At 34.9% G+C, this 24,944-nt stretch overlaps 3 protein-coding genes across 4 annotated transcripts in view; 2 read left to right on the top strand and 1 right to left on the bottom strand.

The window, feature by feature from the left end:
* Nucleotides 1–241: 241 nt before the first annotated feature.
* On the bottom strand, nt 242–5,897 carry wds (WD repeat-containing protein wds). Its single transcript, XM_013311554.1, has 8 exons — nt 5,541–5,897; nt 5,319–5,415; nt 4,284–4,429; nt 2,380–2,524; nt 1,901–2,003; nt 1,540–1,771; nt 972–1,172; nt 242–567 (listed from the first exon to the last, which is right to left on the bottom strand). Exons 1-7 carry the CDS (start codon nt 5,667–5,669, stop codon nt 984–986), a joined length of 1,041 nt encoding a protein of 346 aa, XP_013167008.1. The 5' UTR covers nt 5,670–5,897; the 3' UTR covers nt 242–567; nt 972–983.
* Nucleotides 5,898–6,305: 408 nt separating this feature from the next.
* Nucleotides 6,306–9,966, top strand: Pgk (phosphoglycerate kinase). The gene is given in 10 exon segments (NM_001312546.1): nt 6,306–6,440; nt 6,542–6,745; nt 6,828–7,054; nt 7,147–7,264; nt 7,368–7,506; nt 7,581–7,715; nt 7,843–7,964; nt 8,118–8,218; nt 8,449–8,547; nt 9,782–9,966. Coding segments are annotated over 10 exon segments (1,248 nt in total). The 5' UTR covers nt 6,306–6,378; the 3' UTR covers nt 9,823–9,966.
* Nucleotides 9,967–11,041: 1,075 nt separating this feature from the next.
* Nucleotides 11,042–24,944, top strand: part of Pdzd8 (PDZ domain containing 8) — a 14,057-nt gene continuing 154 nt past the window's right edge. Inside the window, exons 1-15 of one of the 2 annotated variants that reach the window (XM_013311866.1) lie at nt 11,042–11,232; nt 14,146–14,312; nt 16,155–16,337; nt 16,647–16,839; nt 17,044–17,254; nt 17,644–17,809; nt 17,920–18,120; nt 18,249–18,458; nt 18,553–19,181; nt 19,409–19,634; nt 19,770–19,878; nt 22,152–22,277; nt 24,273–24,396; nt 24,583–24,793; nt 24,902–24,937. In XM_013311866.1, the coding sequence (XP_013167320.1) occupies nt 14,160–14,312; nt 16,155–16,337; nt 16,647–16,839; nt 17,044–17,254; nt 17,644–17,809; nt 17,920–18,120; nt 18,249–18,458; nt 18,553–19,181; nt 19,409–19,634; nt 19,770–19,878; nt 22,152–22,277; nt 24,273–24,396; nt 24,583–24,793; nt 24,902–24,937 (2,778 nt within the window). In that variant the 5' untranslated portion in view covers nt 11,042–11,232; nt 14,146–14,159. Of the gene's footprint in view, nt 11,233–14,145; nt 14,313–16,154; nt 16,338–16,646; nt 16,840–17,043; nt 17,255–17,643; nt 17,810–17,919; nt 18,121–18,248; nt 18,459–18,552; nt 19,182–19,408; nt 19,635–19,769; nt 19,879–22,151; nt 22,278–22,527; nt 22,613–24,272; nt 24,397–24,582; nt 24,794–24,901; nt 24,938–24,944 lie in introns of those variants that run through there. The other variant, XR_001227882.1, reaches the window with a different exon arrangement.

Genomic DNA, 24,944 nt, shown 5'->3' with positions numbered 1-24,944 from the left:
TGCAAAAATACTTTTATTATTTGTTTATTTATGTAACTTTATAATTAATTATCGTAATATTAATGTGGATTATAAAAGTTGATAGAAATGTTGACCAAATAAGATTTCTTCCAGTTTTAGGATAGCTCGATATCTGTGGAGAATTTTCAAAGATAGTCTATTTTTGCCCTACTGACTCAAATGTAACAAAGCAGTTTTCTTTGTATGTCCATTTCATTGTGATTATAAAAATAAAACACAGTTCAAAACTACTACATTTTTATTTGCTTCCAACGTGTTAATCTTAAGCGAAATCCTAAATAAGTCAATCTTAATTAAAACATAAGTGCTATAACTTTCCATACATCTTTTCATGTTAGATATAAAAATATTTAATATCTTAACAAAGTAAAATGCACACATCCAACTCTGGCTGACTTAGCGTATATATGAAAGAAATATGCTTCATCAAATTGTCCGTAGTTCTATAAACTATGGGTATCCTAATTTTCAAAATATTCACAGGGTCAAATGTCACCGACTCTCAATATGAAGCCACAATATACAGATCACTGTATGCAAAAAAACCTGCAAACAAAGAAAACAACGGTTACACATGTTAATCAGTGTTACAACTCTTTTCAAATATCTTAGCGACCCAAGGTCATCAGAGAATTAAGATTTGCCAAGATATCTGAAAACATTTATATTTAATTTATGGATACTTTATACAAAATCAATGGCTCCATAGTTTTAAACCTTTCTCACGACATGCGACTCATACACGGAACTTAAGACCAAAGAAAATGACAAAACCCGCCCATAAAACGATCAAAGTTTTTGGTCATATTTATGTGTTTGTTAAAACATTTGATTGTATTCGGCTTTGACACTGCCCATATTTAACGCATATTATGATGAAATTAATTCGACAAAAAAAATATTAGAAACTTTTAAAGTAATATTAAAGTAACATGAGTTATAATAGTTACCAGTATAAAGTCCTAGGTGTCACTTTTCCATAACTTTATAGTCTTGTCGTTTTCTAGTGCGGCGGAGGCGATGATGTTCTCGGTGGGATGGCACGCCGTGCACAGCACGGTGTCCGTGTGGCCTGACAGCCGCTGCACTATCTCCTTTGATTGCAGATTCCATATGTATACCAGATTGTCCTCCGATCCTGACACTATCCACTACAAGAATTACATTTATTGAGTACAATGCACTTTAGTTATACCTAACTATAATTAGACCATGTCCTCTTAAGACCAAAGTCAATAATCCAATATTTTTATTACTTTTTTCAAACATAACAGTTGAAATTTTCTTCAGGCTAGTGTAATACACCGGCACAGTGACGGACTTTCCTCCTCAGTTTGTATGAAATGGAGCATAAAAATTATTCAATCACTCTTGAACAATAGACATTTATTTATTTAATGCTAATAATAATCATGAAATTTAAACTAAATGTATAAATGACCATGGATTATCAAAAAGAATTTAAGATCGATTGAGTTTTGCCTTAAGAGATTATGTACAGAATTGATTGAATCTTACCTTTCCACCTGTAACACTGAAGTTAGCAAAAATGCAGTATTTTTCATTCTTATGTCCAGTATATGTTTTGAGACATTTTCCTCTACTGTAGTCCCATAATTTCAACGTGTTGTCCAATGTCGCCGCTAAAATATACTTTCCGTTTGGTGAGAACTTAACAAAAGAAACTGGTGGATTGTCATCATCTATTAGTGTTTTCAAACATTGTCCAGATGCTGTGTCCCAAATTCGACTGTAAAAAAGAAATATTCTTTTATAAATAAACAAGTTACATTATGAGGAAAGGAATAGAAAAATAGAAAGTAGGGGAAGAACCAGGACTTTGAAAAGGCTTTAAGTACTCAAGGAACTTTGAACTTACCATAAGCCATCATAACTAGAGGAAACAATAAGGCTGCCATCTCTGTTGAAATGAACTGCAGAAACTGGGTCAGAATGTGCTGGTAATGTCTTTAAACATTTTCCTGTAACAATTGACATTACAATAGTAAGACACGAAAAAATTGTACTCAGTATTCATTTTAAATATATAAGATATTTTAAATAAATAACTAGGTATTGTACATACAAAACCTATTAAAGAAAAGTCAAATGTAGTCCTAGTTACATATAAATACAATAATTAAATCCAATAAATTATATGACAAAGTATTATACAGTTGAACCGGGATGGACGGAGAACTGGATAAGTGAGAAACCTTTACAAAAAAGTCCTTCTCAGGTACTAACATACAACCTCCATAAGTAATTCGGTTAGAGAACACTCTATAAGTGAGAAAAATACCGCGGTCCCTGGGACTGTCGCTCGTCCAGCAACTGTATTTACTTGTTAATACATACCTGTTCTTACATCCCATATTCGGACACTTTCATCAAAACTTCCAGAAACGATAAGATTGCTTTGAGGGTTGAAGTTACAACAAAATACATAGTTACTGTGTCCTTTCAGTGTCTTCAAACATTTGCCCGAACTGAGCTCCCAGACCTGTAACACAAATGCAATTTAAAATTTTCCATTTATTTGATAGAATGCACATTTAGGTATGTTATAATAAAATTCTTGGTGTGTAATATTGTGCTTTTGGTAGTCAAGAGTTCATTTACTATGAGAAATCTACACTATGGCTCACCTTTAATGAAGTGTAGTATTAAGGACCGTGAGTCTGGCAATTCATTTATATTTGAATGTTACAGCAAAATGCCAGAAGTTAGTAAACAATTTTATCTATTTGGGTCTAAGTTATCTCTAAAGATATTCATGTATGCCGTGAGAAAATTTATATAAATGTCTGACCTAAAATACATTCATTAATGTAATGTTCAAATAATGATAAAAAAAATTGTGATTTTACTTTGGGAACTATGGAATAAACTTTTATTGTACACAAACTATATGTTACCAAACTAGAGCAATACTTCTAGTTTTGACTTAAAGCGGTTAAATGATTGCCCTAGTTTTGCTCTTAGCAACAGTGATCACTTAATGTAAACAATTCATTTAAGTTGCCATCTTATTATAAGTTATTATTCAATAGAGGTTTTTATATGTGGAAACAAAATCACAAAAGTACTAACTTGATTACTATAAAATAACTTGAGTAAAAATTAGAAGTGACACTATGGAAAGTTACTGCATTACCAACATGACAAACTAGGTCACCCAGTGTAAAGTGTGGTACCCATAAATGCTGTTAGGTGTTAAACAAAAGCTTCAATTGTATCATTTAACATAATAGATCTAATTATTTACTTGTACTTCTTTACACCAAAATTGATGTACTTTAACAAATTTACTGCTACCAATTTGCTCTTTATATTCACTTTAGTATATGAAAAACACAATGTAGCATTGAATGTGTTAACTAAATCAGTAAGTGCAAAGATACAATAATTTTAGCATTGCATAAAATATTTAAATGCTGCTAATATTATAAATGTGAATTTTTTGATCGATGAATCTTTGTTTGAAAGTATCTACATAACGGCTAAATGAATCTTGATGAAATTTGGCATACATATAGAACATAGTCTGGAAGAACATACAGGCTACTTATAATGGTTTTTTTTAATCTGTGCTAACTCAGTCACAGACGTCATTAAGTAATATTATATAGGAAACAATAAAAATTATTGTGCAATATATCTTCTCTAATACTATGTGTATTGTGTATAACAACAGTCACATCTTATATGCTGCACACATTGCACAAGCTTTTAAAATAATGACATCACTTTGCACTGTGCAAAAAATAAATAATTCGAAATTCACATAAAACACTCAACAACATATTTTATTTAGTTTTAGAGACAATAAAATCTATTACATTTGGATTTAAATGATTATAGTTATTTTATGTCATCAAGGTTTTTTGTTTTTTTTTAAACTTAGCAGTGACATGTTAACTATAAGTAAATTTTGATTGCGACATCTGCATTAACACACACCCATGCCCCAGAGGGGTAAGCTGAGATTGTGGTGCACCTTTCACATTGATACTCCTACACGAGCATGTTCATCTGTTTTAAGTACTCTTAATACTCCTCTAACTTAGTATGTGACCAACCTGGTTGGCACATATTTTGGTTGTGACATAGTTTAGTAGTAAGATACAAGTATATTCTTATGGAAAGGAAAATTTGTTAAATAGGCATTTAATAGGCTTCGAAAATTAATTTGCACAAACAAATTAAGCACAACTGCTATATATTATGAATATAGTCTACAACAAATAAATTAAGCTCACCTTCAATGTTTTATCATCACTTGCACTGACAATCAACCTACTGTCCGATGACCAAGCCACATCACTGATTCCCATCTTATGTCCTGCGATCGTCTTCTCAAATTTGCCATCATATGCACCCCACACCTTTATAAGTTTATCAGCAGCTGAAATGTGTTAAATTACAAGTTTATAAATATTCGTAATAATATTCAATACTACCAAACAACTAAGATCTTCATATATTTATATTTTATGACTATGATATTTCAACAAAAAAGGGTACAAAACGTTTTAAAGTAATTAAGTGCCATTGTATGTGTTAAAACTTATTTTTTATTGACAGATATGATTAAAAGTTTTAAAATAGATAAGATTCTATTTTGAAAGTTGCTTTTTGAAAGAAATAGTGTGGGATGAATACTATTAAATTTAAAATCAAAGTATTAAAAAATTATGATTTTCATCACTGTCTTTAATAATAACATTAAAAAGGTATACATATTATAGAGTTTAAATAGGAAGTAGTTTTGAAATTTGACCTTGATTTAAATATAAAGACAAGAATTAAATATTGAATATATCAAAGATAAATTTTAAATATTTCTGTGATTTCTACCATTTTAAATCAACATTCTCTACATTTAGTTGAACTTGAATAATATTCTATACGTAGAATAAGATTGATAAAACAAAAAGACGTAAAAAAACTTTTATTTAACGTTCATATAATTTATTGTAATATTTAAAGTGTTTTTATGTTAAAGATGAAAAAATGAAAACCAATATACACAAAAAGCAGTAACATAAGAGAGCAAAAAGTATATATTGGGTATTGTCTCAGTGAAGGTCACTTATTGCCTATATAAGCAAAAGGAATTATACTTATTTATTGGGGGCAAATACAAAGTACGTAAATTATTTGTAACATAATTGATAGTAATGATATTTATATGTCTCAAGTTATACTTTTGGCACAAATGATATACTTATAACTATGCAAATTTAATATTTTAGATCTATTACTATGAAGTAACTAATGACCGAAATACTCACAGGAACTTGCAAGCCACTCTCCATTTGGACTAAATTTAACCGAAGACACCGCTTTTGTGTGCCCCGCAAGTGTAAATTTGAGAGTGTAATTCGGCTTCTGAAAACGAATATCAAAATTAGCGCCAAATCGCACGTGCTCAAAACTAAAAGTTACATAAACATGTGCAACCGCCAGATTGAATCAAATATAGCATTTTTCGTACTAAAACACCCGCTACTCACCGCTACTGATGACTTGTTAGATTGCGGAGTACTTTGTGATAACGAATTAGAGCCGGATAAGTTAGTTGAGGACCCACTGTGAGTTTGATGTGCCGTAGGATGGCCAGGCCCGGGACCTAGCGGCACCATGTTTCAACTTTCGACGCACTTATTCTCGCTATGTTCGTCACCCAAAACAATCACTAATAAGCACTGTACAACGACGCAAATCGGTCTTTAGACTAGGTAAATTCCAAAACTTATCACACACTGGCGGCGGTTCATATAAATCAACGTAGATTTTCGAAGAACATTCCAAATGCGAGCGTCCCAATGCGTGCATTTCGCGACGAACGAACAATGATGCCAACCTAACAGGATAGAAGTGGAAGCTCCTCCCGCCCCGCACTACCGCATTAAACGCAAAGGTCCGTTTACATTACGTCATTTAAATTAATTATTATATTTTTACATTTTTAATTATATATATCAGAATAAAGCTTAGTTAGCACAATAGATAGGTAATTTCTAATGGATGTAATTGTTTACAACAATACTTGTTTAATTGTTGAAATGAAGATAAAGATAAAACATTAATAATTGATAATTTACATTTTCTTAGATAGATTAATCGGATAGATTAACTGGAACATACTCGTATATGTCATTCTATATTTTTGTTTTCATTTTTAAAGTAATCAGGCATAGCAACACGCTTCGAATAGCAAGTTCCTTATTTTTTTATATGGCAGCCAACTTTGACCTCTTTGACATGTCCAAGGTTGAATTTGACACTTATCCACTTAGCCAAAAGTTTGCAAATTGATTCAATTTAATTCTTTGCTTAAAAAGTAACATAATGGCTTTAAACAAACTCAGTATTGATGCCTTAAATTTGGCCGGAAAACGTGTCTTAATGCGGTAAGTACGATATAGTTAAGAAATCTACATTTCCCACAGTTTTGCCTGCCGGGTCACTAAAGGACACCGGTATTATTGTACTACCTTCAATTTTCTTTTAGAGTTGACTTCAATGTGCCACTGAAAGATGGAGTAATCACTAACAACCAGCGAATTGTAGCTGCTCTTGATTCCGTTAAATTTGCACTGGACAAGGGTGCAAAGTCGGTGGTTCTTATGTCACATTTGGGTCGCCCTGATGGACAAGCCAACTTGAAATACACATTAAAACCTGTCGCAGACGAATTGAAAAAACTATTAAACAAGTAAGTGTATAAGAATAACTGTACTGATTAGACAAAGTCATCTAGACTAAAGTGTTATTTATCAAACATTTAAATTTCTTAGGGATGTGACCTTCCTATCAGACTGTGTTGGTTCTGAAGTTGAAGCGGCCTGCGCTGATCCTCCCTCAGGTTCCATCATTTTATTGGAAAACCTCAGATTCCATATTGAGGAGGAAGGCAAAGGTGTTGATGCCAGTGGAGCCAAAGTGAAGGCTGATGCCGAAAAAGTCAAAGCTTTTAGAGCCAGCCTTAGAAAATTGGGAGATGTTTATATTAATGATGCTTTTGGTAAGCAAAATAGAGGAAAATATTATCTTTAAATAATAGCTGTTTACTGTCTACTGTATGAATATTAATTTTTCTTTTACACTTTACTCTAGGCACAGCCCACAGAGCTCACAGCTCCATGATGGGTGAAGGTTTTGACCAGAGAGCCAGTGGTTTCTTACTGAAAAAGGAACTTCAATACTTTGCAAAGGCACTTCATGAACCTGAGAGGTGAATTTCTTATATCTCTTTACAATGTTAACTTCACTTCTTAAGGAATAGTATGGAAGTATAAAAAATGTTTGCCTAATGTATTGGGAAATTTTTGTTTCAGACCATTTTTGGCCATTCTCGGCGGAGCTAAAGTTGCAGACAAAATCTTACTCATAGAAAACTTGCTTGATAAAGTTAATGAAATGATTATTGGTGGGGGTATGGCTTATACATTCCTTAAGGAAACCAAGGGTATGGCTGTAAGTATTTTTTTTATATGTCACTATAAATATTTCATCAAAAAAGATTAATTAACAAATTGTTATTTTTTTAGATTGGCAATTCCTTGTATGATGGAGATGGAGCAAAGATAGTAGGCAAGTTGTTGGAGAAAGCAGCCAAGAATAATGTTAAAGTACATCTCCCAGTAGACTTTGTCACTGCTGATAAGTTTGATGAAAATGCTCAGGTAAAATTATTCAATGCTAAGGGCCTTCATTAATTACTACAAAATAAATTAAGTGTGGCTGTAAAATAGCTATTGTGACCATAATAAAAAATGTTATTAATTAAAAAAGATATATGTTATTATTTAGGTTGGTACTGCTGATGTTGATTCTGGCATCCCTGATGGCTGGATGGGACTTGATGTTGGACCAAAGACAAGGGAGCTGTTTGCAGAGCCAATCGCAAGGGCTAAAGTTATTGTTTGGAATGGGTAAGAAGGCTGGCTTTCCATAGCATACTAAACTATACCAAGCTTTTTTTTTAAATCAGAATAATTAAGTTGTTGTTATTTTTTTTTTCATATCTTTGTGAAAAAAACTTGGTAAATTTGAATACTTTTGAATATTCCTGTGACATTCTTTAGGCCAGCTGGTGTGTTTGAATTCGAGAAGTTTGCGGGTGGCACCCGAGCTCTCATGGACTGTGTTGTGAAGGCAACCAACAGTGGTGCTGTTACTATTATCGGTAAGATAAATTTAATCTTAATTATTTGAATTTTTATGAAATATAATGCACATGTAAAGTTAAAACTCAATTTTAAAATTAACTTCAAAGTTCTAGTTCTAATCTTCCATTATTTTTTTTCTACTTTGTGCATTGTGATATGTTTACTTGACAATTAAATTAAATCCTTATTAAAATTAATTGTAATTGTGATGCTAACATAAACCAAAAAAAAATCCGTTTTTAACCAGGTGGCGGTGACACGGCCACATGTTGCGCGAAGTGGGGTACTGAAGACAAGGTCTCCCACGTTTCCACTGGCGGCGGCGCCTCCCTTGAACTGCTCGAAGGTTCGTTAACTTTATATTACATGTATTTCATCATCAGCTCACTATACGTCCCCACCGAGGGGCACGGAGCCTACCCTAAGTTGAGGGTGATTAGGCCATAGTCAACCACGCTGGCCAAGTGCATGTCTTTAAAGTGTGTTAATCTTATGTACATCCTAAAAGAACACTAACTGCCGTACTCAAACTCGTCAATAAGAGATCCCTTAAAAACTCTTAAATGCTGAAGTAAGTGATGCTATTCATAAAATTGCCTTTCGTGTACTATTGATAGTTCGTTTGATGTTTTTTATTTGCACAATGTATGTATTTAAAAGCAGAATCCATAATTTTGTGTTACATATTACCATGAATTCGTTTTACTTATCTATACTTAAAATAACTATATAAGGAATTAAACTGGACTACAACTTTATAAAATTATTTCGCCAGGAAGCTATTACTACATTTTTTATTTCACACGGACGAAGTTGCAAGTAAAAATGAGTATCAAATAATAATTATTATTTATAGCTGAATAAAATATTAAAATGTTAAACGAAACGATCAGCGAACCGATGGATCGCGTGCTTGGCAAAATAGAACAATCATCTAACTAACGTTATTTAGTAGCCTGGCAGCTGTCGTCCTGTGCTATCGAAAACTGATTAAACTAAATCTATGATTTATTTTCTTACACGGAAATAAATAAATAACTCTTATAAACATCGCTTTATCCGTATGCGTAACACGCATGCAAGCTTATCGGATATCAGACCGTTGAAAAGAGTTATTGTTTTTTCTACAAATTATTTTAATCGATCAAGACTTTGTTCTTCTCGTATATAACTTCTGATTTAATTCAGAGTTACAAAACATTTTTCCGTGACATCAACATAATTTTTTCGAAAAATTCACTCTCTTGATAGTTGAGGTAAATTAAAATTGCTTTTACCAAAAAATATCACTCTTCGTTAAAATAATCATAGTAGCTGTTTTACTCTGTTCAGTTCCCAGCAACCGGTAATAAACTTAACTCTTACACTTCGGAGATTCTCACAATTGTTAGGAAGAAAATCCGACAATGTGCCGATATGCAACACTAGCCTTATTAAAATGTCAATGTTTATGTCCCCTCACTAATGAATCTGACACTTGACTTTGTAACGAAAGCGCGCCAATCGCTCCAAATGATTCTTACTAATAATGTCTAAAACTACTAATTTATTCGATTTTAAATGGTCTATCTGTTTTCCAGGTAAAGTTCTGCCTGGTGTAGCAGCACTCACCGATGCGTAAACTTTTACGAATATTAATGTGATCAGCTATTATAATTAGTTGCTTTAAAATAAATAGAAAATATTTAACGAAATTATTATAATTATGATTCTATTTAGATTTATTTCATTATACGTGTGTTGAGTAGATCTATTATTTGTAAGAATAAATATTAAAAAAATAATTGTATCGTTTTATTTTTTATCACTTGATTTGGAAGAAAACAAAACTGCAATACCCCAATAATAATTCTAATAGTCAATAATTAACGATACACCCTGTATATTTCTAGAAATACAGATGTGCTTTTTGTGGTATAATTTGGCAAAAGCACTGAACGACAAAAACGGCACCGAAATTCGCCAAAATATCGAAGCGACGGCTGCCTAAAGATATTGCGTTCTGCAAAGAAAGATTTATCTTTCACGCTAAGTCCACCTCCTCTTTCTATCCTTCCATTACAAGAAAAGGGTGGGAAGGGGAAGAGTGCCAAAATAGGCCTCCATATAGGTATAGGTACGGACACTCATCAGACGAAACGTGGAATAGCTTCCATTTCACACCTGTCTTCTGTGTCGATTGAAAAAATATCTATTGTCGAATTGAAACCCTTTTTTAAGTTTGTCGAAAAAAGAGTAGTGTTACTTGTACATGTAAGTCCTTTTCAAGAAAGTATAACGTAATGTTGAGGTCCCAGGATGTTAAACTAACGGATTTCGTCTGATAATTCACGTAATTAAATTTGTTAAATCTGAGTATCATTGTTAAAAAAGGGAATATAGGTAAATGGGTACGAGAGCAATAGCCAATTCCAGTTGATTCAGTTGAGTAATTTCCAACTGCACCTATTCCACATTACATATCTACGTTAGAAAATGTATAAAAAGAAATACCCTGTATCGATTTACGCCTCGCGCAAGCGTCCTTTGACCATCCCGTCTACACCAATTACGAAAATTTTACAAGAAAAATATAAATTTATATTTTGTTACACCTAAATTATTGTAATGTTTTCATTCGTCAGAAATCTACTTTAAAAATATATTAGAAGAATCAATTGATTTCTTTTGAAATAGAAATCGAAGATGTGTCAATGTTTCCTTCAATTGTGAATTGCCTTGCCACCTTGCGTGAACTTTGGTCCAATTGGCTAAGGTCCGCGCATGCTCAGATGGATTCCTAGGTGTTTTATCACAATAATAATTTCACAGGGCCAAAGTGTCAGTGGCTGTGACGATAGCGATCGCCGCCGGTGTACCGGCTGGCGAATTAAAATGTATTCACCTTTAGAATCGCCATAATCGCCCCAAATCATTTTAAATACAGATTTAAATATAAGATTATCTAAGAAGTTACTAGTTTCATGTCAATTGTTGTTTAGTGAGTATGTTTATTGTGGTTCCAGTTGTTTTAAGGATATTCTCTTAGCAGGTGAGTTGTAATAATGTAATGATTGTTTTGCTTTGTTAGTGGTACACGTCGTGTTTACACTGTAGACTTGGTTCTCGTTTTTATAACCACTGATATATGTCAAAGATTTTTGATGTACACAAGATTTTGGTAGGTGCAATTAATTTCAGTTATTTTTCTAAAATTATTTTTTGTCTTAGATTTTTTTACGTTTTATAAGCTAGCGCTTGACCACGATCCCACCTGGTGTTAGTGGATTTATTAAAACATTTAACAGTAAAGTCATCGGTATCTATTAATCAGCCTCCGCCGTGGCAAAGGATAAGGAGCACTGGCCATAGTTGGAGGAGGTTTTCATCCTAAATATATAGGATATATAGGATACATAGGAAGGTAAATCAATGAATAAATTTATTGACATCAAATGTAGTAACAGTACAGAGTACAGTACGTACTTAGTGTTACTCGAAAATAATATTTTACATTCAACAGAGCTCCATTTAAGCTTTATTGCTTTTGTTTTATAGAAAAAACGTCGATTAATGTTTTTGTTATAATTTCCTCATATAACTCCTCCATAGCGCATGTTAAGCATCGCTTTCCCCTTTCTTTTATTCCCCTTTTTGTCAACACTCGAAAGATGAAAACAACGCCTCGCATGCCCTTATATTACCTATCATATTCTCTTTGCTACTCTGAATTTTGTACCGAAAAAAACCATGCTAACGAAAAAATTATAATACGTTTTTTGTTTATTTTCTCTTCTTTACTTGTGATGTCTGTCATTTCTTCTAACCTGAAAATTCAACTAAACATATTTTTATTCTGTTTTCAATATCATCCTTAACCTGTTCTAATAATTATAAGTATTTCCACGTTAACTGTACGTAATCTAACTCTAAACGAGGCTCGAGAAAGAGGACAAAAATGCGTTTTGTTAGTATAAACCCACAGTTGTAATTTCATCACGACTTTCATTATGACAACATATATGTAGTTCTCTTTCTGTGGTTATGCTTTTGGGGTTCCGTAACTCGAAAGGATAAATACGGAACCCCTATAGGATGACTTTGTTGTCCGTTCGTATGTCTGTCAAGACCTTTTTTTTAATTATCATGTAATATTAAAAGTCAGTCGGGAGCGGACTGTTGGTTAACAGTATACCTAGCGTTCAAACTTTCAAATGTCCAATACAAAAAACGTGAAAATTAAAAGGGCTCAATATTCTAACTATGTAAATATAAAAACATGCAATAAAAATTATGTTCGGATACCGATAATTTATTATTGATACTTTAACATTCAATTAGTAACAGGCAGGCTGCATTTCACGTTTTTTTTATAAAAAAAAATGGTTGATCCGCATAGGAACAACTTAGATTAGATAAACCAGTGACCCGAGCGTTATTACTCGACCCGTACTGAATTGTTACGAATAGAAATATGTATGCTGGAGTTTAATGAAATGGAATGAACCAGACTGGGTTCCTACGTACGCAAATAGAAATGTAGAAGCCCGCAGGCATTTTATTCGAGTATTGATTGATTTGGACTGAAAGCAGCGACTATTAAGGAGCTCTATAATCGTTATTCGTAATTGCTATTGTAGTATATCTATGTATTAAATTGGTTGTTTCCTGTGATTCTAGTCGTATCTTAATGTTAAAACATATAGGCATTTAATAAGGTTTAAAAGATTATCTTAACTAAAAAGATTTTGACGTATATTTATATCCGATTAACTCAAAAACAACTAAACAGGAACTAAAACAATTGATACTTTAAAGCAGCAATTGCAGTCTGGTTACCATGGTGATTCATTATGCAGCTACAAAAACCTTGGAATAATTTCACACGCTATGTTTTTCAAATCAACCGATTCTTCTCACATTTCAATTATGTTTAACCACGAGTTTTTACTATCGAAGTTACCTTAACAAACATAGTGTCATCTCACTTCTTGTCGGGATGAATACGAGAGATGACAATATGGAATGTTTCGGCAGTACACTAACTCATGATAGTTGCGCTAAAACTTGGCTTATATTTCCATAAATATAATCTAGACGCTTAACGTTACGTAACACTAACAAACAAATTGTAAAAATAACGATAATATTAAAAAGTAGAGCAAGAATAAAAAGTACTCGACACTTTATTTTTAACTCCTGATGCATTCATTCCCGTGCATATCGCAAACAAAGAACCTTCTGCCCTGAACAAAGGGGAGAGATTAACGGAATATTTGCAAATGACACCTTTATTGCTGCTCTTAATTCAACAGGCGTTGAAAGCTTTGTATTCACACGTCTGCAAGTTTTTTTATTGTTTCTGCGAAAACTAGAATGTTTACTAAAAAGCTTTACATTTCTAAGGATTATTTGAAAAAATCTATCATACATAGCATGGCGTATTTTTAATTAAGAGTCCGTAACCACTATTTCATGTTGCCCTTTACCAAAGGTGGGCAGCTGCAATATGTACGTAATTAAGTTAGTTTACCGATATTAGAAGAAGATAAAAACATTCTTAGCAGGTGATATTTCTTTTCATATTTATAGCTTTGCCGGACGCTTGTGCTTACGAATCAGTTTACATAATTATTAAAAACATTATAGTAACCGACTGTGTATTTCTATACTTGTAATTTACGACAACTTTACTAGAAAAAATGAAACAAAAATTTTGCGATCCCTTAGCTAATAAAGGAATGAGAGTGATTTTAGATGCCAAATCTACACTAATCTAACTCTAAATATGATTCCTTATTTAGAGAGAGTTAAGATATATTTTATTCATAGTAACATATACCAAGAGCATTTTATTTTGTTAAAACTGTAATTTTTTGGTTAAATCTCCCTTAGTTCTGTTGCATGTATTGTTTTAATAAGGTTAAAGAAATATAACTACGTATTTATCAGTCTTTTCAAACAGATAATTAATGTACAATGCCGGACTGGACATGGCTGCTGCTGGCGGCGCTGTTCGGAGCGCTGTCGGCGCTGGCCGTACCCATTGCGCTTCTCATCTACTTCGTCAGACCCTTCGAGAAGAAACCGACCATAGAGGAGCAATGCTCTATGCCAGTCACCTTGCCACCGGTAAGTTTCAGATTTCACTGAAAAGAGACGATAAAAAATTAACCTCTGACAAATAAAGGGTGCACTGCTCCAGTACCGAACGTCTTTCTTACCATTGTGCTTCGGTTTTTATTTCTAGCCTTACAAATTTATGGGTTCGTAAAAGCCTCGTAAAAGTTACTGTCTTTACGGTCCCTATCATTGTACGTAGAGATGTGTCGTACAACCAACAATTCGAGAACAAGTAAAGACTTTGCTGAGCAATTAATTTTATATTGCACTAGGGCACTTGTTAGTTAGAACAATAATTTACCAAAAGCTGACTTAGGGACAACTAGAAAACATGGCTTTGCAATCATTTGTAAACCAGATCCACACTAAAGTTATATTCCTTCTACTCTATCGTGTGTTCCATAAAAAAACATTACAAAAATTTAAAGTTGCCTCTTATCATGAAAGCACTTTTTTTCTAAATTACTTCACTTATATTTTTGTGTAAAACAATTCCTTTTTTAATTGGCCAATGTTGTCGGAATTCACGACAGCATTTATTTCTTGGCGGCGCGCCAATGAAAAGCAAAGGCGAAGCCTTCGCAAACATTTTGTTTATGGCCATTGCGCCCACCATTAAAGTGTACAAACGACCCTAAATAACAGCTTTTAATTATTCTCTCCGTAAATTCTTTACTGCTCGTAAACAGATATGGGTAATCAAGGTTTGACATCAAAATAACCCCATTTTATGATTCCAACCGCCAAATTTTAATGAACCCATCATTGAAATTAGATTGTTAACACCAGTATTACTTTGTCTATGTCCTGTTCAAATATAGTATAATAATACTAGCTGTCGCCTCCGACTCCGTCCGCGTGGACTAAAATAATACTTTATCATTGTGTTCTACCGAGATGTGTTCTACATCTATACCAAATTTTAGCGAGATCCATACAGCCGTTCTCGAAATACCTTCAAACAAACATACATCCATCCATCCAAACATTCACATTTATTATATTAGTCAGATATCAATATTAGATTTTAACCAAGCTGTAAGAAATTCTGACTCGTTCAAAAACAATTTTTTTATGTCTATCAAACACAAATGTCCTATCCTATATTTCCAAACATTTTGAAATGTCTAGTCGTTTTCAATTTAAATTATAACGGATGCGATGAAGCAACTACATACACGCCGAAGTAAGCCAAGTCTTACTATTACGGTTTTCTATGTGTCTGATTAACACACAGAAAACCGTAATCACCGCTTGAGTGACGCAAACGTAACGATATGATGATATATGAATTTAAGGAATTTTTGCTCTAAATAACATTGCTTTTGACGTAAGTTCTAATTAGTTACTTTACGGTATGTGTGGAAAAAAGGTATAACATTTCTAGAGTAATTTAACACAAGGTAAACAACATATTTACGAAATGGAATAGCATATATTATTTCATCGATGTAAATACAAGGTCAATTAACTAAGTTTTAATTAATAATAAGTTCATTGTAATATCTACGAAATTTAATCATAAATTTTTAATTATTAATTAATTCAATATTATTAAAAATGTCGTATTAATATAACGGTTGACATAAGAGCTTAAAGATCTATTTAAAACTGTGAATTTTGAAAAAAGCAATAAGAGGAAATTTACTTTTACTCCATACAAGCGAACATGAATGTTAAACAAGCATGTGCAATTCAACGGAGATATTTAAAAAACAACTTTAATATTTCTCTGTTCACACACTATTATACTACGGCTTGTTATATTAAATTTAGTAGTTCGTTGTGCTCGTCTACGTCTTAGAAAAATAAAACAAGCTATTTTACATTGACATTGACGTAAATCAACAGGAGATCCTGAACGAGCTGACCCGCGGCGCCGGCAGCACCCCCGAGGGCGTGCTGAACGCTATGCTGCAGTTCATCTTTCAGCAGAGCACAGCCGACACGCGCTGGCTGCGCCGCCGCATGGCCAGCGAGCTTGCCGAGCTGCTCGCCAAGACCTCCTCCGGCAAGATATTTGAGTCTCTCACGGTAAGCTACACGCTAAGTAGACCTTAACATGCAATAAAGCTTATCTATATTGTTTGGATACGCCTGAAGAAGTTGATAGAAATAAATACGGAGTTATATCTTACTACTTTTACAAGCCCAAAAACAGCGCGGCCCAAATCCCTATATCGTCAATATACTTAAGATAAATACGAGGGATTCAGCGACCTAAACTTGTCGGGTGGCTGTAAAGACTATCATTTGAATAATGACTATTAAAAACTACATTATTAAAATGGCCACAACACTTTTAGCGTTTATGTCTGACAAACAAAGTTTTACTTGTTCCAGCTCCGGTCATTAGAAGTGGGCACGGAGTTCCCGAGTATAGCGAACATGCAGTTGATTAGCGGTGAGCTGGAGGAGGATGGGGCACGGTTGCGCTCGCTCGATATCCGCTTCGACCTCGCCTACGACGGCAACTTCAGGATCGACGTTGACGCCGTAATGCTGCTTGGCAAGATTGCCAATATATCTATCACAGGTCATTAATTAAAGTATCAGTACATTTAAGACAAAAAAAAACTCCACATAATAGTTAGGACTTAGAAATGAAATACCACATTGTTTCTCTTAAACTGGTGATTTATAACTGGAGGCTGAAGCCATTATAATTTATTATTTATTAATTAATTTGGAATACAAAATTAACAAAACAATTTAAAAAGTATGATGATGTCATTTCCAGTGGAGAGCATAAGTGGCAGCGTGCGGCTTATGTTCCGACGAAATCCGTACACGCACTGGGCGCTTGCGTTCGAATCACAGCCCAAGCTGGAGCTGCGCGTGCGGGGCCGCTTCCAGGGTCGCCAGCTCAAGCCCCGACTGGCCTCCCTTGTCGCTGCGCACATCAGACGAGCGGTAGCTCAACGACATACGCTGCCTAATTATAAAATACGGTAAAGATTTTCTAAAGGTCCATGTAATATCTCATAGAAATATTATAATTAAAATTTTCAGAATTATTTTTAAGTGATTCATTTTAGTATCCTATTGGCGGAAATTTTATGGTCCAGTTGGAATTTTTTTCATTTCCTTACCGAGTCCTCTCACTTAAAAATGTTAACGCACAGTTTAGATTATTCCACTGCCGCGATCGAATCCAGCGTTAGATTACAACTGGAATCATATAAATCAACACTAGATTGCATTGTGTGGGTTTCATTGTGGCTGGATTACAACTGAAAATTACATGTTTTTAAATCGCTGCATTCGATCGCTGGTCTAGAATAATGTAAACTGGGAATTATAAATGTATTTCAACTTATTTCTACTTTTGCATTGGCAGGTATAAACCGTTCTTTCCGAAGTCTGAGCCGGGCAGCGGGGACGGAGAGGAGGGCCCGACCCCACAAGGGCGGCTCACGGTACGACTGGTAGAGGTGACGCGCCTACAGTGGCCCGGCGGCACAGGGCTCGTCAGGGCTGCGCTCGCTGTCGACTCACATGGATGGGTAGGCAATTATTATTCATTATCACCATTCCAGTTCGCACGTTGTTTAAATTTTTAATCTTGATCAGAATTGACTGATTGAATTTGTAACCGATCTGTGTATACGTGTAGGTGTCATTAAGGCGAGGCGTGTTGGTGCTAGACATAGTGGTGCCTGCGGTAACAGGCCCGCTGGGTCTGGTGTGCTGCCAGGGCGTGGGCGCAGTGCTCGTAGATACGGTAGTGCCGATGTCGCCCGCCTACCGTGCCGACCTACGTCGCGACGACGTCGTACTCGCCATTGACAACAAGCCCGTCAACAATGTCGCGCAGGTTAAATTGTTGAGACTTTATTATAGCGAAACACAACTTGTACCTAAAAGTAAAAGTACAAGTAACAAGTTGCACATAGTTCCTAATTACCACGTTAATTGACATCGAAGACGATGTTTCCCTTCTAGGTGGGTAAACTTCTACGCAGCGTGGAACGTCGGGCGGTGACAGTCCGGGTGCGACGAGGGGGCGCGGGAGGTGCAGGAACGACCGGCGCCCGACGGGAGGATGAGCCGCGTAGGCTCCGCACAAACTTCTCCTTCCGGCGGGTCTCAGAGGTGATGGAGGGAGTTCGACTGCAGAGCATGCGTGCGGCTACCTCCAGAAATAATTTGCTGGTAAAATTCTATTGTGAAATATGAAGTTTTATATAATTGGAGACACTTTTATGTAAAAACGAGACACTTTTAAAATTATTTTATTACTTACTAGGAAACTGATTCACCGGCCAAAGTATCAGATGCATCAAATGAAATAGACCAAAAACAAAAATCGGAGTCAGCGAAGCAGACTTCAAAGTCAACGGAGCAGACCGGTCCGGGGAACTTCGGGCTTAGGAAAAGAAGATGCTCCGTAGAGAATAAATCATCAGATAGTTCCGCTGGCAGCACGCCGCCCGCCTCCGGAGCCAGCACACCACTTAGACAAGCGACAGTCATCAACAAAATCGTCAAACATCCTGACATACCGATCATAAAAACTGACTCCTCCGAATGCAAGCCTGATAAAACCGAAACCCTGGAAGAAGAGGAACAAATATTCGAAACCGGCGGACCGCGACAGAGCGAGCACGTCGAAATCTGCCAAATGTTTTGGACGAAAAGCATCCAGCTCAAACCGATCATACCTTTCGATGAAGAGACTGATTTTAAACTGAATGAAAATCATAAATATCTCAACATTAACGTATGGGCGACTGTACCGGGCGAAAAGGATGAGTTGTTGTTGGGCTATTTGAATATACCTCTAGCAGCTTTACTATCGGAATGTCAAGACTCAACAGTACCCCATCACATGAAGAGATATCAGTTCCTACCGCCAGATGTCGATATTAAATTCAGGTAGGGTACGATGAAAAATATACATTTTTTAGAATACATTTTTTGAAATTAGAATTATAGATCTTATTATTGTCATCCGGACATTGAAGTAATAAGCGAGAGTAGATATTTCTAATTCGTATCCGTACATTATGAGGTCAAAGTACCATACTTCGGCCCATTCATTTATGCAAAAGTACCGTATTATTATAAGAATTTTAAAATATGTTCTTCCTCTTTGTACCCAGTAAGAGCCACAAGCTATCCTCGCACGCTGGCTTCGAGCCGTGCCTCTGCTTCGGCGACGCGCTGGTGTGGTGGGAATGGGAGGGGGCGGGCGGTGCGCGCAGCTCTCCTCGTCCCGCGCCCCGCGGCACCGCCCCGCGCCCGCAACATGCACCCGCTCGCGCCGCGCACGACTTTGTCCGCACGCACTTTCATAGATCGACACAATGCGACTTTTGTAATAAGAAGGTATATTATTTTCAAATCTACTGCGCATCGATTATGAAAATTGGAATCTCTTTTTCATATTATGGATATATTTTTGGAAACTGTAATTCGTAATCTCTGAATACAGTTTTGCTATACAGACTTTTTTTTTTACAGATATGGCTTAAAGATGCAATGCAATGTAGGAATTGTGGTCTGTGTTGCCATAAAAAATGCGTCACCAAGTGTCAAGAATCATCGCCTTGTATACCAAAACAAGAGCGCGGTAAGTTTGAAACTTCATTTAATAATATTATCGAAATAACCATACTTAACCTTTTTAATTACACTGTTATATTTATATAAGAAATAAGATGCATTAAATATTTATTTTTTTAAAACCAAAAACATTTCGACCTTAATTTATGCGCTTAAATTGCGACTGATTTGTCGTCAAAAATAAGTCAATGTGTTTTAAAATCTGACATGAAAGTAATTACTGCACATTGAGAGAAGTGTTTTTCTTTTTAAGCCTTTGTGAATTCAACTTTTATATTAAATGTCGTTAAAAAGTCCGTTTCGTTTCACTTTGTACAAATAAATTTAATGCGATAATTATTTCCTATTTCGAGTTTCCCTGAAGAGTTTTACAACGCGTTCGAAATAAAGTATTTTTTGTAAAAGTTTGTAGGTTCTTTTGTTTTCACTTTGTAATGGCAAAATGATTATTGTAATCGTTAAAATTAATTTTCAAACTTACGGTTCTGTTGCCGTAAATTACTAAGTAGTTAGAAAAATTTTGACGTTGATAAAGATTTAGCAAATAAACATGGACTTCCACGGTCAAAATTTAAATTTGTACTTGTTTTTTTCAGCAGTGGAAATTCACGATTATCACTTCGTACAATTATATAAACTGCTATAAATAATTATTTTTTTCGATATTCAACCGATTGTATTGAGAACAAAGTCACTAATTTAATGTACATTAAAATCACAACAATATTTTGTTGTTTACCTCAAAAGGGCGAATATTTGCATCCGTTCCAATTTTAAATCAATTTTTGATCTCTCGCCAAGTTTTCTTTGACTTGAGATGTGTTAACGACCATGTAGGTCATTGACTTTTAAGAACAATAAATATTTTTCCCAAAAAGCGATAAAATGTTCCCGCAAGCGTTTTTATATATGTAGCATATCTTGGCCTTTAACAAAATACAACTGAAAATGTTCAACTATTATAAATGAGAACCACTTCTATATTTCGCGTCCGATAACTTTTTGATCTTTATACATTTTAAATCTTATTGCAGTTAATAATATGAATCTATATTTTACAAAGTATTTAAATATTTTACGTTCGTTTATTTTCTTCCCCATATTATGATAAGAAAAAAAACCTTTATAACGAGGTGAGGTTAGGTTAGATTCAGACTCGACCATTGCGTGACAGTTTCTATTATAAGTAATGCGGAAGTTTTGAACAACGTTCCACTTCATGTTTCCACTGTGTCATGTTAGTGCAAGAAGACGTAACTGATGCAATAATTTTATGTTTACGTCATTCATTTATAGTCTGTTGCTAAAATCTCTCTGCAGTCTGCATCGATACAGGAAAAGTTATCAAATCAATCTTTACATTTGAAATAACAATTTACGATTACTTCTTTATTAAAGGTTGCCTATTTAAAATACGTGGAAAGCATTACCATGGCAACCGATGCAGTTAACTCGAGTAATAAATAGTTACTTAACAGTAATGAAGTAATTATATAGTTTTAGACAGTATTAGTTAGAATCATTTGGCGCGAATGATGCGCTTTCGTCACAAAGTCTAGTGTCAGAATGAATAGTGAGGGGACACAAACGTCGACATTTTAGTACGGCTAGTGTTGGGTCAATACACTGTCTCATTTTCGGATTTTCTTCCTAACAATAGTTACGGTAAAATCCGTGTAGATATGATGCGATCCGTATATCCTTTCATATCGTAAAAGTTTGTACCGTAAAAGCAATAAATGTACTAAACAAGTTATCCGGGCTTATATTTCCGGAGATATCGTGATGATTCAGCAAGATGCAAACTCTCTAAATGAATTAAACTCTACAAGGAAAAATAACATACCTCTTAGGTAAATTCTTGTGACGTCAGCGATACCTTAAAGAATTTTAGTGCCTTTAATGACGTCTAAAATAATATGTGCCAAACCAAAATTATAGCTCTAATAGTCGACTATCTATGGAAAATAATACGCATTTCACCTAAGTATTAATTATCAACAATGATCAAGAAAACGATACTGTAATTTTATTTTGATATTTATGTAGTCATATTAAATATAGAATGGAAATGATTCAGATGTTAATAAGTATTCACATTGTAAATATGAAATGGATTGCGTCTTACATTTCTCGTTAAAATAACAGATTTAAAAGAAAGTGCAACTCTGTAATTCTAAACAATCTTGCGCAACAGTTAATATCATTTGTTTTCATTACGGTTAATACATTTGATAATATATTACGTATAAATTAGTGCTATTAAATAATTCATTTCAGATCCCTCAACCAGTAGCTGCTCACCCCCGGAGCTGATCATGACAGAACCTGACGCCATGCCGGATCCCGATACTGACGAGGAAGAAAAGCCTGATAGAAAAGACTCTCTAGATGTTCATGAGGAAGGTTATAATGATTTCATATCAGTTTAAGTATATGCTAGTTTTGTTTATATTGCTCGAGTCCAGATGCTATTTCATCATTCATCAGAATTATTTATGGCAAAAGTTCAAGGACAAAAATGTCATTTGGACAAGACCAAAAAACCTTACAACTGGTAAGAGTAGTGTGAAATTTGCTTAATTGATTCAAAAAATATATCGGAATAGATACAACGATTGCTTTGTAAAATAGCAAATTTATTTCTGTTACACAGACGAACTATTCAATTGCTGACGAAAGAGATGTTTTACGCATTATTTACTGCGGACTCATCAGACACAGTTCACAGACAAACACAGGTTTTTTTACACTTGATGTTTTTATCCCCCTTCTGTGGAATAACGCTGATTCTTGTGAATGAATACCGCTTTGTTACCGTTAAGTGTTTCCCTTGTAGTCATCGTCGTTGATGTGTGAATGAAATGTTTTGTTTATATTTCCCTAGCTATTACTCGCGACTATGTCCTCACGGAATTAAAAAAAAAGTAGCCTAAGACACCCAAAGATAGTATGGTTTCCCAACAGTGAAAGAATTTTTCAAATAGGTTTAGTAGTTTCGGAGCAAATACAATGCAAACAAATTAACAGTCAAATCAATATATTATTAGTATAGATAAGAATAAATATTACATCAAGTATGACACAAATATGTGGGTAACGATAGTCTAATTAATAATTTTCATTTTTTTAAACTAACAATTGTATTCTATTTAAAAAGTTATTAAAGCAACATTATTACCAGCGCACCTTGAATTTAGACAGATGAAGCGACAAATCTACAAGAGCCTGTGTAATCGTATTATAGCACAAAGACATTTAAAAAAAATAACAACATAAAATTTCTTTGTTATAGCAACAAATATTCTGCTCCACAATGGCTTTGTCAAGATTAAATCTTGGCAAGATTTTTTGCCACCATATTTGTTGTTTGTTAACAAAAAACTTCTATCAAATTTTGTTTTATTGTTTTCTTTTCTATAAGAAACTACAAGAAAAGAAAATATGCTTTTCTATAAGGGTTTTGCCAGCGAAAACCCTCGTTTGCAGTTACCATGTTGTAGATAGATTAAATAACAGCCAGTCTGTATTTATTTGGTAATATTTTTTAAAATGTTAATAGCATTTTATAGTACGTTACCAAATGTAAACTAAAAATTCCACAAAAAGTGTACAAATTATGTCGAAACTGCACATCTATTTTTTAATTAGTAAGTACTTAACATATATATTTGTTAATAAACGCATTGAAATAAATGGTCCGGTTGGCATATTCTTCAAGGATAATGGTTCTAATTGAGAAATTGAGTGCAACATCTCTCGTTATTATCTAAAAATCTTCAATCTCATCATCAAAACGTTCATCAACACTTGATATTTCGTTATATGAGACTACCGTAGACACATACATACATATGTAAATCTAGATTTACGAAAGTAATATAAAGAAACGTTGGATTATATATCTTAATTATTCGTGTTATGGACTATTTTACAACATGACAAAGATTTATCAGAGCATGACCAGTATATGTCATCGAATAATACGGGAAAGTGGATGAATCAAACTTAAAATATGAACGTTAACTTTGTACAAAAACGAACCAGTTTCTATAAGGAAAAAGATGTTGTCTGTTGGCCCTCGAGCTAAATCTTATTGATTGAGACTTTCCTTGTTGAATGTTTGTTTACATGTGTGTGTTTCTATGTATGAATCATTTACCGTGTTTGTTCATCTCCTTACGAAACAATAATTAAACCTAATTAAACTTATACTATAATCCCCCAAAATATTTTGCACTTTAAAAGCTTGAGTTTTATAAAACCAGATCAAATGTAATAAGACACTTGAAATGTCTTCTTCCCACTTCCGTTTCAAATCTGACCTTGATATTTATAGTCAAAGTTTCGACACCTTTCTTCCATAACACAAATAGTACCAAAGCCATCTAACATAACCAGGTGGTGGTGCGATGAGCGCGCTGGTGGCAGGCCTAAGACGCGCCGGGTCAGCACACTCGCTCTCCGCGCCAAGAACCAACGCCTCCTCGCGCTCCTTGCCGCCCTCACCCAGTCACACACCCAGGTGGATATAATATCTAGATTACCTTGCTCTTTCTTGCATTTAGTAGAAACTAGTTCCCTTCAACCTGAGATTTAAAGACGTTTGTTACTCTCACACCTTCACTCTCCTGTCCTGTATGTAGCACCTGTTCACGTCTGTAAACGGCAACGGTTGGCATTTTTCACGATCAGCCCTTGTACCGCAAAGGAGGCAGTCGCTGGAGGGGGGCCCGTTCGGAGCGTGCGCGGCGGCGTGGGCAGCGCGGGAGGCGGGCGCAGCGGGCGCGGCTGCGGCGGTACGCGCGATGCTGCGCCCGGCGCTGCGCAGCGCGCTGCCGCCCGACGCGCTGCTGGCGGCCGCCAGGGACTGCGCGCCTGACCTTGCCGATAAACTCACCGCCACACAGATACATGAATTGGTAACTACAACTAGAACTATGGCTTGAGTAATCTAATGATCTAATTTAGTTCATGGTAGTTGTTCAGTTTTATTAACTAATTGTTACCTAAATCTGGTTCATATACAGCTGCAGGCGGTGCGTGAGGAGTTATCGGCTGAGGACGCGGGTG

The sequence above is a fragment of the Papilio xuthus genome, unplaced genomic scaffold (assembly GCF_000836235.2).
Source record: "Papilio xuthus unplaced genomic scaffold, Pxut_1.1 DF827680.1, whole genome shotgun sequence".
Taxonomy (NCBI): Eukaryota; Metazoa; Arthropoda; class Insecta; order Lepidoptera; family Papilionidae; genus Papilio; species Papilio xuthus.
Note: the sequence above shows the minus strand (reverse complement) of the source record. Positions and strands in the feature narration are given on the sequence as shown.

Excerpts from the sequence above, each read along its gene's own strand:
- wds (XM_013311554.1), bottom strand. The coding sequence starts at position 5,669 with ATGGTGCCGCTAGGTCCCGGGCCTGGCCATCCTACGGCACATCAAACT. Across the intron at positions 5,416-5,540 it reads CTAACAAGTCATCAGTAGCG|AAGCCGAATTACACTCTCAA; the intron begins GTGAGTAGCGGG and ends ATTCGTTTTCAG. Across the intron at positions 2,004-2,379 it reads AATATGGGATGTAAGAACAG|GAAAATGTTTAAAGACATTA; the intron begins GTATGTATTAAC and ends CAATTGTTACAG.